Source organism: Nicotiana tabacum, chromosome 22, assembly GCF_000715075.1.
Source record: "Nicotiana tabacum cultivar K326 chromosome 22, ASM71507v2, whole genome shotgun sequence".
Taxonomy (NCBI): domain Eukaryota; kingdom Viridiplantae; phylum Streptophyta; class Magnoliopsida; order Solanales; family Solanaceae; genus Nicotiana; species Nicotiana tabacum.
This window is the reverse complement of record NC_134101.1, coordinates 209872995-209889744: the sequence shown is the minus strand read 5'-3', so window position 1 is coordinate 209889744 and position 16750 is coordinate 209872995. Positions and strand designations below refer to the sequence as shown.

At 37.8% G+C, this 16750-nt stretch overlaps 1 protein-coding gene across 2 annotated transcripts in view; it reads right to left on the bottom strand.

Annotated features, from left to right (window-relative positions):
• Positions 1–310: 310 nt before the first annotated feature.
• LOC107819522 (nuclear pore complex protein NUP214) overlaps positions 311–16750 on the bottom strand; it is a 28630-nt gene continuing 12190 nt past the window's right edge. Inside the window, exons 7-19 of one of the 2 annotated variants that reach the window (XM_075243629.1) lie at positions 16040–16179; positions 14901–15063; positions 14540–14783; positions 14287–14431; positions 13877–14205; positions 13141–13293; positions 8638–8695; positions 7114–7247; positions 6902–7026; positions 6334–6673; positions 3100–3301; positions 1093–3009; positions 311–674 (exon numbers count right to left, since the gene is read on the bottom strand). In XM_075243629.1, the coding sequence (XP_075099730.1) occupies positions 556–674; positions 1093–3009; positions 3100–3301; positions 6334–6673; positions 6902–7026; positions 7114–7247; positions 8638–8695; positions 13141–13293; positions 13877–14205; positions 14287–14431; positions 14540–14783; positions 14901–15063; positions 16040–16179 (4069 nt within the window). In that variant the 3' untranslated portion in view covers positions 311–555. Of the gene's footprint in view, positions 675–1092; positions 3010–3099; positions 3302–6333; positions 6674–6901; positions 7027–7113; positions 7248–8637; positions 8696–13140; positions 13294–13876; positions 14432–14539; positions 14784–14900; positions 15064–16039; positions 16180–16750 lie in introns of both variants that reach the window. The other variant, XM_075243628.1, reaches the window with a different exon arrangement.

Genomic DNA, 16750 nt, shown 5'->3' with positions numbered 1-16750 from the left:
AGAGTTATATTTATACCACATTCAATGTGCGATAACAATCCCGAAATTAGTTATATCGAAATACAACAATCAAATGACATGGGAGCTTGACACATCAGGCTCAGCGCAATTTTGTGACAACTAGGACGCTAGCTCCGCTCAAGCCAACAATTTACTCTTTTATGTCCAGAGAATTTTTTTTTTTCCTGTTCTTTTTCTTTTTGGTATGACGAGGGAAACAGAAGGAATAATGCAATGAAAAAGAGGAGTAAAATGAGTTTCCAGAGTCTCAATCCAGAAAAAAAAAAAAAAAAAAAAGAAAGTAGACATGGGGTAAAGCTGCAGGACAAGTGCAGTTGCTCCAACTCACCAAGAGCAAAAGAAACATGAAATAATACACAACAAAGATGCAAATAGTCTGTCCCATCACTCAGCTTCATCCACAACTGATGTAACAGGAGATAATTTGTCATAAAGAGTGAACTGAAACAATCTACTTAGTACAACTTCTACAACACTCATTTATCCTCCTTGTTTCTCTGATTAATTTTCTTTACAAGATTTGTGTCAGTGGAACTACTTTCTCATCTGCGTGAAGAGTGCAGAAGGTGGTCTTGCAGTAGCTGAACTCCCACCAAATGCAGGGAAGCCACCGCCACCACTTTGTTGGCTGCTAAAAGCTCCAAAACCACCGCCTTCAAAATTTAGCACAGTTGAAAAAATTAGACATATAAGCGAGGGTATCTTACCATGTCAAGTAATCTATATCAGTAGTATTATGTAAAATTTCAAATCATTTGAGTCACACAAAGTAACAAATTAAGCATACTAGTGTGTATCACAGATAGAAGACAGAACTATATTCCTCACTCGCTTTCCAAAAGACAATTTTTTTCTTTTTTATATATGGTTTCCCTCGCTGGACATTTCAAACAATGAGAAATCCATAAGACAAAATAGTTTAAAATTCCAGTAAGGGAAACCATATATAAATTGTCACAAGTTTCTTCATAACAAAGAATGGACTCACTTTTCTTTGCTATTTAAAAGTTTCACATTCTACTTAATCCCAATCAAATAGGAACGATTTGGTCGAATAGCAGAGAAACATACCTGAAAAGCCTGAACCAACAGCAGTTGGAGCAGCAAATCCACCACCAGCTGTGGCAGCACCTGCAAATCCACCAGCAGATGTGGCAGCGGCAGCAAATCCACCACCGGGAGCGGCAGCAAATCCACCACCGGGAGCGGCAGCGGCAGCAACACCGAATCCACCACCACCAGAAGCCAGACTGGCAAACCCACCACCAGTAGAAGAAACTCCAGAAAACCCGCCTCCAAAACCACCAGCAGAGTTATTGCTTACAAACCCCCTCCCGAAAGAGCTTGCAGATGCCGCACCAGTTCCGGGTAAGCCAGCACCAATCTGCCTTGATTGTCCAAAAGTACCAAGAACTGATCCTAAAGCTTGCTGCCCTTGTCCAACCTGAGCCGGCTGGCCAAACCCACCCATCGCAGGAGCTTGACTCGTGGAACTGAGGCTGAAGCTACCAGGAAAAGCACCAAAATTTGCAGATGCTGACGGTTGGGGAGGCTGTATCGGTTGGAAACTAAACGATGCTGGTCGAAAGAGCTCCCCGCCTGAAGCTGTACTTGTAAATAAGGAGTTTACCGGAGATGAAGCTTTACTGGGTGATACTGCACCAAATGGATTAGGTTTTGCAGTAACTGGAGTAGCAGCAGTCCCAATACCAAACCCAGCCAGGTTTCCCAGTGGATTCTCAGTCATCTGACTACTCTCAGGAGCTTCTTCTTCCATCTCATCCTCATGGGTGACAACATCTGAACTACCACTTTTCGCATTAATTGCACTACCAGTACTTGATGTCACTATTGGTGGTGAAATGGCAGAAGCAGAAAATGGCTGTTCCGGTGTAGTATTCAAGCCCACATCTAAGACTTCGTTTGATGTCCCACCAGAACTGATCTGATTTGCAGAATTTAAACTGGTTGATTGTTCGTTAGTGGATTTTGACTGGACCGAAGGTCCAGTTTGTAAATTAGATACGCTGACAGATACCAGAGGCTGTGAAGCTGAATCTTGTGGTGTATCCATCTTCGTACTTAGATTTGCAAGTGAAGCTGGTCTGTCGGAATTCCCATCAGCCTTCTTATCAAGTATGGCAACCGAAGGCAGAGACAGGACTGATGGAGACTCAGACTTTGTACCATCCGAGGGAGGGGTAATGGGTAAGGAATCCAACTTTTGAGTGCTCGGAAGAGATGAAGACTGCGTCATAGAAGCAGCTGATGATTGAGATTGAGAGACCTTTTGACTAGAACCCATATTGGCTTTAGAAATGGATTGAAATGATGTAGATGATATTGGTGAAAACATTGGCTCTTGTGAAGAAGACACAGATGCTGATGGCATGATTTTTACTTGTGAAGAGGAACTCCATGTTGATGCTTGGGAAGAAAATGGACTCTCAGTAACCTGGCTCTTATTCACAACTTCAGAGTGTATGACCTTCGCAGATAGAGTGAAGGGAGAATCAGCAGCAGCTGCAGTGGACAAGGAATAGTCAGGACTACTGCTGGATTCGAACTGCGTGCTTTCACTAGTCACCGCTGAATTCTTCCAATCTCTGATTGTAGGTTTGGTGATTCCAGGTTTACCACTCGCATTAGAAGTCTCAATTGAAAACTTGATTGGGGTAAATGTCTGTGCAGGAGGATTTGATGAGTTTGGCTGCTGCATTCTGTTCTCAGATTGCTGAATGGCCTTCAGTCCACCTGTTTGCACAGTATCTCTAAGAGGTATCGAGCTGCTACCTGATCTTGCCTTAGCAAGATTGTGAGTATCTACTGAACTATATTGGCTAGTGACTGTGGTTGACTGTGATTCACGCTGCAGTAAAGATGCTGGAGAACTCATTGGCGGCATTTCAGCTGCATGTCTTGGAAGTCCATCAGCCCATTGGAAAAAAGGATTTTCAGTGGACTGCTTTGCTGGCATATCATGAAGACCTACATATTTTACAGCAAAATATACTTAATTACATAACATCCATTTAATGAAGCACAAACTCATCCTATTATTTGGTTTAGGGTGGAAACCTTTGCTTTTATGTTGCTGTGAGGAGGTGGAAGAGGCATTAAAGATATTAGATTGAGCAGTCGCTGATCTTTCTCGCATCTGAGAATGGTGATGTTTCTTATCCAGGGACAAAGATGACCTATTTGCTATATCCTTCTGGCGATCTTCTTGCAGGACAATCCTTTTCACAGTTGTTTTTGGAGGTTCGAAGCTAGCCCAATTCTGCCAAAGGTCACAAATGATGCGTACAAGTTAAGCGTAGAACAAATGAATGATAAAGCCAGCACTTGGTGATTATATAGGAATAAAAATGCCAATTACCAAGTATATTTCTTCAGATACCAATTTAAAGAATGTAGCAGGAGAAACTTTAGCTTTAAAGGAATAATGAAGCTTCAGATCTATGAAAAACTGCACAACAAAATTAATTTTCTAATTGGAACAACAATTAGAATAGATGCTAAAGTTTACCCTCTGGCCTCTTAATTACAAGTTCCCAACTACATATCCAACCTAACCTGTGTAGTTTACTCACATCACTCCATGGATTAACAGTCAGGAAAGACATAATAGCTACTTTACTTTGTGCGTACATACTACCCTCTCCAGACCCCACAAGTGGGATTACACTGGGCCGTTGTTGTTGTTGTTGTTACTTTGTGCTTTACTAGGTAATCAAGTATTCAGAACGCTTGACAGCTTGTCTTTCATTTGCTCTGCAAAATAATTTAAATACATATACCTTCCATTGTACAAGCTAATTGCTGAAAGATGCCACTGACAATACCTACTGCGAACCAATTCCTCTTAGGTCGCCATTCCAAGCATCAAGCCAACCTGCATTGTGGTTACCCACTCCCAACAACCTAGTGAAGCTCCCTGCAATTCCCTACAGTTTGTCTAGTATTCACAAAGCCCAACATGTTGTCTTTCTTTTTGTTTTAAAGTCATGTATTGACTGAATGGAAATTTCCATCACACGTGCTACTAACTGAAATGAAAATACTTATTTTTAAGCCAACACCTCTTTGGTCTACATCCCGAGGTTAGCGCCACAGAAGTTACAACACGGTTGAACTATACGGTAATTTTAAAGGTAGTGCGATTATTTTTTTTAGGAACCGTACTTTTTTTCAAAAGGTAATGCAACGATGTCTTCTTAAATTCTGAAAGAGAAAAATATTTTTTGGTTTTTTTACTAAAGCACACAAAAGGGAAAGACATTTAGTTCGTATTAATATCACTTTGTTTTCAAGAGAATCAAAGTAGGCATAGAGCAATTTCTTTTGAACGTGATTTCTACTCTGTTTGTAATAACAAGTATGTGCTTGCTATTTGTGCCAACAGATCAGCAGATATTTTTACTAAGGGGTTTTTAATCCAAGATTTGAAGGTCTTGTAAGCAACTTAGGCATGTCAAATATCTACATGCCAACTTGAGGGGAACTATTGATTTGTATTATCTGATTAACGATCATATGAGATAAAATTAAATCAGATATATTGAATTGTATTATCTGATTATCGATCCTATGGGATAAAATCAGATCAGATAAGTTAGGAAAGTTTTAAAATCTTAGGGATTAGATTTAGATTAGAGTTATTCATTAATTCTAGACTGTCTAGAATCAAGGAAATATTTTCCAATATTTATTGATGTGTTTTTCTGACAAGAGGGGTTGCTCTGATGGTAAGCAACCTCCACTTCCAACCAAGAGGTTGTGAGTTCGAGTCTCCCCAAGAGCAAGGTGGGAAGTTCTTGGAGAGAAGGATGCCGGAGGTCTATTTGGAAACAGCCTCTCTACCCCAGGGTAGGGGTAAGGTCTGCGTACAAACTACCCTCCCCAGACCCCACTAAGTGGGATTATACTGGGTTGTTGTTGTTGTTGTATTGATGTGTTTTCCCCTATAAATTGTATAGTCTTTCAAAGAATAAACATACTATTCCGATACCAAAACTTACAAAGTACATAATCCTTGTTCCCGTTCTATGTTTATTCTAAAAGGCCCTTAATAGGTGATAGAAAGATTGACCAACCCTGCATCCAAAAATTTGAGCTGTTTTATAAAGCACCTCCACTACTACCAACTGAAACAAATGTACATTACCCTCCCGCAAATTTAGAACCTTGAAATGTTAAGTAGTTAGATATTTTTTACATAGGACAAATATCATATATAATGTGTTCAACACCTATAAAACGGTGTTACTTTCCTAGTATGCAACTCTATTTTCCAAGTGCTTTGGATGCACCATGCCTCTTTCCCTATGATCATTTCAACCGCAATGCAACTCTCTTCTGTTTAAATTACTGGTGGCACCATTTTTCCCCCATCACTGCTTAAACAACAATGAGTCTTTTTCCAATGTCCACCTCTTTTCGGCTAGTATTCTCACCGTTCTTTCAACCACTATCCCATCCATTGTCCCAACCACTTCTCCAGAAACTTCTATTCGACATTCAGAAAATGAAAACTTTTTTGACAAGATTCTGGCCCTCAAGCCTCAATATTAAAAATTAAAAGATGCATAGAACATAAACAAAGCTTAAGTAAGAGTTGGATAACAGTAAAATGTAATACTTACCGAAAAACAGTAATGTAATAGTAGATCAGTAACTACAAGTACCAACTTTTTTATGGTGACTTTCTGATAACTGTTCAGGTGATACTGTAAGGTGATTTTTCGATGACTGTTCACTATTCCAGATACTATTTGCTTGAATCATACAGCCTCTCCAGTAGTCGGAAATAGTACTTAAATCATTTGGATGACTCCTGATTCTTCTATCCCAACTATAGCCTTCCTTCTTAACCCTAATTCTTCATAGGGGTGGGCGTCCGTCGGTTCGATTTTTCAAAATTTGGTCTTGTTTTATAGTTTTTACCGGATCCTCGAAACCAAGAAGCGAACCAAAGAACCAAAACTATAGAAAGATTAACCATGAAAAAACTGAAATTTTTCAGTTTTTGGCAGTGGATGTAGCTTTTTCTGATCCAGAGCTGCCTCATGAAAACTGAATCATCTGTTATCTTATACTACAGAACATATGTTGAATGTCACTCCTTCACGTGCACAATAAGTGAAGTAATCAGGAATAACAGTAGTTGGATCAGCAACATATAACAGCAGCCATTATTCATATTGAAATGAAGTTTTACACAACAAAGCACAGGCCCATGTAAACGTGTTCAAGGTGTGAAACTGAAAATAAAAATGTTATCCGCATCTCAAGAGAAGATTGGAATATTACCCGATCAAGTGAGTCACGACGTCTCCTTGCTGTCTCTGGTTCAGAGCTCTTCACAGGGCTCGTTTGCTTTCTCCTGGATCGCTCTTTAACAGCAAGAATTGCTGATAACTCTTTGTTAAAAGGAGTATCTACAGCCTTTTCCCTAACTGGAGAGTTGTAAGAGGCACCATCATAGGATAGACCAATTGTCTCAAACAATTCCTTCCTAACATTCTGACCTTTTGCAGGAGAATCTATGCTCAAATCAGTCATCAGTTTCGAGAGACTTTCAGAGAGCTGCTCTGCTACTGCTAGTTGTGTAGTCATTGTATTACGTAAACTGTGCAAGGACTGGACATGCCTGGAATGCGAATAGATCCAAAGTTCACCCTAAATGTGATCATTAAGACAAGAAAAAGAAGGTTCCAATACAGAGGGAAAGCAGGTTGGAGAAATAAATTCACTCTTGTAGGGAGGAAAGAAAGTTGGATGCAACAAGTGCAATAATTTGAAGTGATAGCAGAAAGTAGACAATCATACCAAAGATAAACTAATAGTGTAGCCAAAAAATAACGAGCCAAACCAATACCTGGGTTGTCCAGGCCTGCTCTGGTAACCTCTTTTACTTGTTTTTATCCCGCTAGTGTCACCAAATTTATTCAACTCAAGTGTGTTAAAATGTCTTTCCAATTCAATCAGCTGGCTGGTTAAGCTCTACAAAAAGGAAAAAATCAGAAGTGATAAGGAAAACTTTAGGACAGGAAGGAACATAAGCATTAGCATTGAACATTCTGTTGGCACCTTATTAACTTCCTTTATATGTTGCCTCTTTAACTCCAGTTCAGAACTTAGTTTCTGGCGATTCCAGAGATCCCAGTACCGCTCATCAGTAGCTTGCTTAAATATTCCTTCCATGTATACTTTCCTTGCCAAAACTGAGAATAAAGAGAGCATACACCATAAAATTATGAGATCAATGCTATCAACAATAAGGTTATTAAAATGAACAGGCAATACTCTCAATGTCTTTAATCACAAGCTATTTCTTTCAAATAAATGCAGTGATTGTGGTACGGTTATATGGTTTTAAGCTACAACATCCCAAAAGAGAGGTAATTGAAGACGGAGAAATCGAAGAGAGACAAAGCAGGGTGCTCAGAAGATAATGTCCTCTGAACATATCCCATGTGCTTCCAGATGTACATTCTGAAGCTGATGCGGCAAAGCACATGAATTTCATAAGATAATGCCCTCTGAACATATCCCATGGCTGATTTGACATTGGCAAATACCGGCATGAGAAATCAGAGAAATGGGAAAAAGAATTGTGCTAAGAATTAAGTCAGTTTCCTTTTTAGGAAATTGGTAATCATAAGGACCCATTACTTGTAAATGTAGGAAATGTTTCAAATCTGAATTTTATTTTATAACCACGGGTTATCTGCTACCTCCCACCAGCACAGATATTGGATAACTCTATCCACCAAGAGTTGGACAAATGAGAAGAAATCACTTTGTATTTTTTCCTCCATTGAGATTTCAACTTGAGACCCCATGGTTCCACGCCAATTCATTGACTACTAGGCCACACCCTTGGTGCGTCTCAAATTCAAATTATTGTGTAAATAGGAAGAGCAATTACTTTCTTTCTGATTACTTGTAAACACAATTAAAATCCCAACATGCTTGAGGGAATAATTAAGCAATTCTATTCCCAAATTCCCTTCTATTTTCCACGTTCCTCACATGGCATCAGAGCCTGGATGTTAGTCCTTTTCCTTAATCCATTCCATCCTCACCAAATTCTTTCTTCTTTTCAACCAAAAAAAAAAGGAAAGAAAAATGGCTGAAAAGCAGGCGGTTGAAAATCAAACCATTGGAGCTAGAAGCTTACTTTCACCGGATGCAAAGGACCAAAATACTTATTCTTTACTTTGACTGAGATAATTATGAGGACTATCTTTGGTACCAGATTATAAAACAACATTAAATCATCCGCAACTACAGCTTGCACATCCTAACATGGTAAATTGTTTGCCTAGTTATAGTCTTCCTAAACTTCTGAGGTGTACACTGAACTGTGAAGATGACAATTCACAACTTTTTAGAAGCGTAGCACTTCATATCCAGATCTTGGGAATGATTGAACTCCCAATAGGAGTAAAAAGAAACTTTTACCCATTTGTCTTGTTAAACCTTTGCTTCATCGCTTTTTTGTCGCAATTATGATGTCTATATGAAATAAATGATTACCAATAAACTTACTTAGGAGATCAAGGGAATAATAAAGCAGCCTACTTAGTGGACAAGATCGGTTATATATACCTTGTACTGTCTTATCAAGGAGAAGCTGTATCTCGCCAAGTTGCTCATCCATTACCCCCTGCAATTAGATGAAGAAATATTTCTAAAACTCATCCAGCAGTAATTCTGGGAGGAAGTGGAAAAACAAGAGAAGAGATTGGGAGAATTGACCTATACTCCCTCTGTCCCATTTCAAGTGTTGTTTTGGACCAAAAAATGTTTCAAAATATTTGTCAGTTTAGAAAATCAAGGAAAAATTAAATTTCCTCTCCAATTTTATTGTTTCCATTAAAGAGGTCAAAAGCGATAAATAGTACTCACTTTCCAATAGTAGCATTTTACGGTCAAAGAACATTTATCACTTCTGATTACTACTAGTACTACCTCTATTCAGATTTTCTTTGTATTCTTGGAAGCCTTCGCCGGTAACCAAAGCGTATCATTCCCGCAGCCACTTTGATACTTTGTTTATAGCTTTTTTAAGTTATTTCTTTTCAATATCCAAGTTCTTTCATCTCGCATAAATAATAGTAGTCCTAGTAAAAATTAGTACAGAAGATACTCCAGGAGTGCAAGTTGTATGAGTATATTTCTTTTAAAAAATGGACAGAGAGTTGAAAAACCAATGGATAGTTGAGAACTCAATAGAAACGGTTAAAGACTTAATAGAAATTGGTTGAAACCCAACGAAAGATGTTGAAGCTGAAAAATCAATTGAAGGAGTCGAAGATTCAATTAAAATAGTTGATGACTCAATGGAGATAGTTGCAGAATCAAATAAAAAAGTTGTACATGATTTGACTTGAATGTACATGGCAGATTGTTGGTTTGATTTGAACAAGTTTCCTAAAGAAGGAGAAAAGCTTTTGACAACAAAGAACTTCTTCTTTAGCCCTTTCAAACGGGATAAAAAGGGTGAAGTGTATGACACTTAGGGGTCGTTTGGTCCGAACACGAGTTATGCAAGGATTGGTAATGTAGGGGTTAGTTATGCAGGAATTAATTATGTAGGGATTGGTCATGTAGGGATTAGTAATGTAGAAATTAGTTATACATGGATTAGTTATGCAGGGATTACAAAAACGATAATATACCCAGTGTACTCCCACATGTGGGGTTTGGCAGCGTTATTAAAAGCAAATAGCGCAAAAAAGCGCTAAAGTCCATTGGAGCTTTAAGCGCAAAACGCAAATAAAGCGTGAGCTTCAATGAAGAAAAGCGCAACCGAAGAACAAATTATAAAAACATGTGTAGTCCAAGACTAAAAATTATAAGCATGAACACCAAATATTTGGATAAAGAAATTGAAAGAAAATTAAGATAAAGTGAAATATCAATAGCTTAATTTCGCCTCTCCTGGATAACGCTTATTGGCAAAGAAAAGTATGCATTAGAGCCTTGAACACGACAGTAAAGCGCCAACTAAAACATAGCATTGCTAATACAATGTTTGGTTCATATGTTCTTTTTTATGTGGAAAAAAGGAAAAACCAACCAAACATTATAACTTATGCTAGATTCTACGTGGGGATTATTTCCCCCCATTTTGTAACCAAACAATGTATAAAGTTATGCTAGTTTCAATACATGGATAACTCCTCTCATAAATGCTTCTAACAAGCAACACCCCCCCCCCCTCCCCGGTTGTCTTTCTTGCTCTTTCCCTCCTTGAACCGAACATAGTATTGCAATCTTGAATTGCTTGGTCCAAATCGAACTTGAGATTTTTTAAAAAGATCTTCTACTTCTATTCCCATTGGTTCCAACCAACCAAAGGATCTTGGTATAGGAATCCCTACTTCCAAATGAGAGCCCTTTCTACATACTGACTCGGTGATACTTTTCAATGGTTGCAATTTTGTTTTACCATTGGAAAAGGACCTTAATCTTTTTTACTTTATCAAAAAAAGGACCATAAACCTCAACTTTCTAAATTTGGTTCCCTCCTCTAAGGAAGCCAACCAAACGTCGAAGAAGAGCGGATTATCTAAGATTTTAGAGAAGAAGAACAATCTCAAATCAGTACCATGACTCCGTTCTCTAAAGAATATTTAAGACTGCATGGTTTTCAAAACTTTGGTGACATTACTGAAGATCTATATAACAAAAAGTAGGATGCCAGTTGATGCCCATAATTTTTTCCAAGATGTGCTTGGCATTAAAAAAATGGTTTCTAAATGGGTATCAGTTCACCATTTAGTGATTGAAGGGATTCGCAAACCATTAACAGAAAGCACTTGAATTTTGTAGGAAGAAATGTACCATGAAGAAAAGTACCATGGGAAGAAATGACAAATCATATTTAGCTATCCAAAATATGTGCTGGTCTTCTTCATTGTAGTTTAGAATAGCAATTTTCTTAGACAAGTAAACTGAACAAAACAATTCACTTCTTCACACTAGGCTCTTGTTCACCTTGTTTATTTATTTATCTTTTATATGGAACCAATGACTTCTATTCCGACTCTCTCTCAAACTTCAGTTTCTCCACATCCAATAACAGCATCTTCCAGCCTGTCATTCAGAGTCCTCGCGGCCCATGTTAGTTGGCTTCGTAGAAGAATGGCTCATCCCTTTTCCTATAATTTCAATACTCTGCTATTTGCACAAAGAAATTGCTGCTTCATCACACATGTCAGTGACTCCACCCAACACCCACAAGAGTTATACGCTTCTCTACCTATTTGCATACACGTTTCTTGAGACTAATTTCTTTCAATATGTTACATGTTTCTTGAGACAATTATTAAAAATTGGATTATAGCAGTTCCTCTGCAACATGTTCTCCATCACCTACTTGTACTTGAAAGCTCTTCTTCCTTGTAAGACCTACGTGTTATTGTCCCCTTTCCCCTATCCATCTCAAAATTATACTTAAATTTCTTTTTCGTGGTTAAAGTTTTTAGGTCTATCAATTCAACCTTTTACCCAAACTGGATAGCTTCTTTAACAATGATCTTCCGGAGCATATCCTTGCTGGAGAAGACCTTTTGCTAACATGAATCTTTAATACTCCAATATTTCTCCAATCCTAAACCTCAATTGTTTCAGCAGTCATTTCAGACCCTTGATCTTTCAATACCAGCTAACACCTGTTCCAAGAATTTTGTGAAAAAATCCACAAATGCATCCACCCTCACTACGACCATCTTTCAAGAACTGCACTGCTTTCTTTATGACCCCCTCCCCGTTGATTAAACTTTAAAAAATTACTCTATGATTTAAAGCAGTTCCTAACTGATTCCTCTCTTTGCAGAAACTTCTCTCACATAGTCCCAATCCATCAATAATACACGGAAAAAATCCATCTGCTTGTTGCACCTTCTTTAGTTCAAACGATTTCCTCCCAATAATTGCTGTAATCCTTCTCGCAAATAGAAAGGTGCCATAGTACTGAACTCATCTGATGGAAGTTAGAAGAGATTTAGAGAGAAAAATTGTATTTCTATAGTTAGAGGAGATTTAAAGAGAAAATTGTATTTGTACGATGTTTGGTTGCCTATGTTTTTCCAGTTCACTTTTGCTGCAGCTTTTTTTTGTCTTGGTTACTGTGCAATTCCTTTTTTATGACCGAGAAATCCGTTGGGGCCAATCTTTAAGACCAACCGCAGCCTCCGAAACTCAGGGATAATGGGCCCGCCAATCTGCGGTTCTACACTTAAATACCAAGCTTAGTTCGCATTGCGCAGGGCACAAACCTGTGACCTAAGTCACAAGCCCTCAACCTTTGCCACTTGAACTAAGCCCTGGGGCAGCAGCAATTTTCACTTACATCATATTGTGTAATGTCCTATTTTTTGTTTGGAGAAATACATCATATCTTAGTAATCTCTTATTTAATTTGGAAGGTTTTCATATGAATGGTAGGACACAATCATAAACAACTACGCCTCATTCCCCGACAGGCAATGTGAGCAAGCTCACACATGTGAAATTAGGACACAATCATAACTAGGCAAAATAAATGGTCTTACAAGAAGCATCATCACAACCAAATAGCTTTAGTTTTGTTTACATAAAATGAAATTTGACCATAAGAAAGCCTTCTTCCTTCATCTCATCTACTATTGAAGCTCAGCAAGTTTGGGACCTTCACATCTAATGTAACGACAATGAACTACTGTATGCAACTATGAAAAGATTATCAACGCCAATAACGTAATGCTCCAGCTGTCAAATTAGAAGACAGAAATTACAAGGGAGCAAAACCCTCAACCACGCAAGCCACAGTAGCAGTGCCTTCTACTGATCTTAAGCCAGCGTTCCAGGTTCAAGCCAGTTTAGGACTTTCACGATTATATTATATCAGATGGAGTGCTTGATTTTTGACTTATGAAACTACTAGCAAGATTAGTAAAAATCTATATGTTCAGTAAATAAACCCACAAGTCAGCACTCATGAAAAAATATCAAAAGAGAATTAAAGGAAAACCAGCAAACCAGGGACAAAAGGAGAAAGTTGCATAAGAAACATGCCATCATAGCAGATATCAAATGAGATAGAGAATGGACATAAAAGCTTACTCTCCATATCCTGCATTTCTCAGAAACACTCTCTATGCCTTCCTCCAATGCCAAAACGGAACTCCTGTGAGCATTAATGGAAGCATCTCTAAACCCACCCTCACCTTCTATACCTTCTAGAAGGCTATCCAATTTCCTGGCCATCTCCTCAACCTTGAAGGAAATAGAGAATATGACATGATTATGCATGTTCCAATACCTTGTAGAAAAGTGGCAGATAAACTACTGTATGAATATAATACCATTTCAAATATACTCATCAAAAATGTAAAAAGAAAAAAAGAATTTGAAAAATGCATGCCACCACGTGCATCTGAGAAACTACACAGGATATAATATTTAACTCGCGTGATAGAAAAAATAATCTGCAAGCAGTAAAATAATCATAGGAGGAGCATATGCTAGAATATATGAAGGTTATTTTCAATTGAGAATATATTAATTGCTCCAAATTATGAATACCTATTAGTTTAACTATATTAAAGAAATTAACTTACTGCTAAAAATTGAGAGACTAACAATTTCTATTACTCCAAAAGGACTGAACAAAAACCGGGTCAACGTGGAGACTTGCCAGAATAGATAAAAGAATGATTTTAACTTTCCAAAGAAAAATGACAAGTAAATGAAAAAGAAACTGAAGAAAAAGAGAACATACTGATATGCTATTGCTGATACAGGATACATACACACACAAGCACACTCTATCTTACAGTTCATCCAAGATAAAACTTACATCGCGGAATTGCTTTGATGGAATTCCCTCACAAGTCTCCCTGGTCAAGTGAGGCTTCAAAGGCTCCGATACAAAACCTTTCTGTGACGGCAACCTTGAGCCGGGAAAAGCAGGTAATGACTCAATATTCCCTGCACCCGCAAAGGCTTGCTGCTTGAAAGAATCAATTGATACTGAAGTTCCAGCTGTCTCATTTGAGCCAGAAGAATTTCTATCAGAAAAAGCAAAAGTTTTTCTTTGAACACCACTGAATGGTGTGGATGAGGGTCTTTCATCAGGTTTTGAAGAAATGCGGAGTTCGCTTGAGAGGGATGAAGCAGTAGAGGAACCTGTTGACATTATCTTTCCAGGTAACTCCATGATACTACCAGTTCCCGTACTATGCCCAATTGAAGGAATGGCAAAATTACCTAAGGAATTTCCTGAGAAAGAAATTGCACCAGGTTTAACTTCAGCTACTTTTTGAGTTTCTTGCGTCCTAAAATTACTCACACGTCCAGCATCCACATGTACAGATGTTTTGGATGTGGACTGTTCCAAATTTGCACCTTGGTTCTGCAAAAAGTTAAGACTGTTAGGACTCGACCAAGATTGATTAGCATAGAAGATATCTTTGCTTCTCGCTGCTTATAGCTGTCCAGTTAATGAGACAGGTATCATTACCTGATTTCTGGTTTTAATAGCTTCTTCTGAGCCAAAATTCACCGCTGCAGATGATAGAGCATTTGTTGCAACAATTTTATGACCTCTATCTATTTCATGAGGTTGCGGCCCTGAATCTACTTGGTTTATTTGCTTCCGAGCGCTGGAAGATTCAACTAGCATGTCTTGTGACGATGCCACTATAAAAGCATCATTCTTCTCTTCAGAATCAGTAGACTGGGTTGGCACTGAAGCAGCAGTAGCACTACAAAAACATTTAAATTACTTCATAGATCCTTCAAAAAAAGATTGTCACCGGCATAGATACGAGTGGAAACCATTAAAAATAACCACATATAGATTCAAATGGCTGTGGAATTACCTGGCAAAATGGAAAATTGACACCCTTCCATCATTGGTAAGACAAAGCAGAAGGCAACACGGTGAAACTTCTTTTTCTTCTTCACCAAGCAATATTTTAACTTCCCCATTTTGGGAAACTTTGTCAATGGCAAGTCCCAAGATCAAGATATCATCACCACTGTCTGAAACCAAGCCGAAAATTGTCTTCCTTCAGTAAAACTTGTATAAAGAAAGAATCAAAACCTCTGTCCAACTAAGTGTTAAACGTTTAGATTTATCTTGTCATACAGGATGTAATTTCTAAACTGAATACACAAAGTCAGAAGGCGCAAACATGACAATTGTAGAGTGCATTGTTTCGTCTCGATCCTCTTCATAATCCACATTTTATCCATTTCCTTGTTTAGATTAGACACATTCAATTCAATTCAATGGAAGCAGCCTCATCTAAATGAACAAAAATAGTCATCACTCATCACACTGAAGTTAATCATCAACTTCCACAAAAGACTTCAATAAGAAAACACTCCCCAACAGCAGCCAGTAAACTCTCTTCAACAATAAAAGATGATTGATTTCTTGTCTTGGTCTTCTAATTTTTCCACATATCGGGAAAATTTTAGGGCTGTTGAATTAAATATAGTAGTAACACACAAAAGTGCACTCACAGGATAGCCAATCACATAAGCTTTAAGGTTTGACATCATCTAATGTGTCAAAAAAAGGTTTGCATCATTCTGACAAGGTTAAACTTTGATCCATTATTTCAACGCCAGTTCTCCATCACTTAGAAGATCTAAAACTGGAAAAACAAACAAGAAAAAAAGAGAAAAATACTATACATCCAATGAGAACAATAAATAAAATATTTCTCAATATGAAATGTTCTAAACCCAAAAAGAAAAAAGAGCAAAGCATAATGTATTTTCATCTTAATATTGCTTCCAGTTGTAATGGACATTCACTAGCATCATACCAGCAAAATTCATTCCTCCAAATAAATAATCATCTGCAGGACTAGCATTTCATGTTATGTAAAACGAGAATGTGTGAAAGATGAAAGTGGAAATTAAGACAGACAGGGCAAAATGATTGTGTCAAGCAAAAGAAAGTAAGATTAAACAAGTTAAGGTGGAATGGGAAGAAAGCTTAAAGCACCTTGAGCCTCAATCTTTGGAGACCAATTATCATTCAAAATTTCTATAGTTGCAGCTTCATTCTTCTCATCACCAACTGACCATCCAAACAACAAGATGTGCTGATCCAGATTCTTCCGATTAGCAACAAATGCCAGCTGACTACATTAAATGGCAAAGAAGACTTGATCAAGACACCCTTTTTCCAAATAAAGTATTCATAGAAGCAATGAAACCATTTCAAGGAAATTCATCAGACATTAATAAGGCCGATAAGAATTAATTAATAATAGTAAATCATATCCAAATAGGAAGCATTCTAACAGTGACTTCTTAATTAGAATTGGATATATGAGTTAACGTTTAATGGATTGGGTATAGGACTTATTAGAATTGGCATATGTACAATGGACTAGTGTCTAACGTGTAGCACTATAAGGTATAGGAATTTCAGATCTTTGAATATCCAAAAATCTACAACAACAACAACAACGACTCAGTATAATCCCACAAGTGGGGTCTGGGGAGGGTAATATGTACGCAGACCTTACCCCTACCCCGAAGGGTAGAGAGGTTGTTTCCAGGAGACCCTCGGCTCAAAAAAGCAACAGCAGCCGATATATTAGTACCATAAAAATGCATAATAAAATAACAGCAATATATAAGAGATATGAAATACAGAATACGAAATACGAAATAGATGGCTGGTATAGTAAAACTAGAAGGTAAAGCC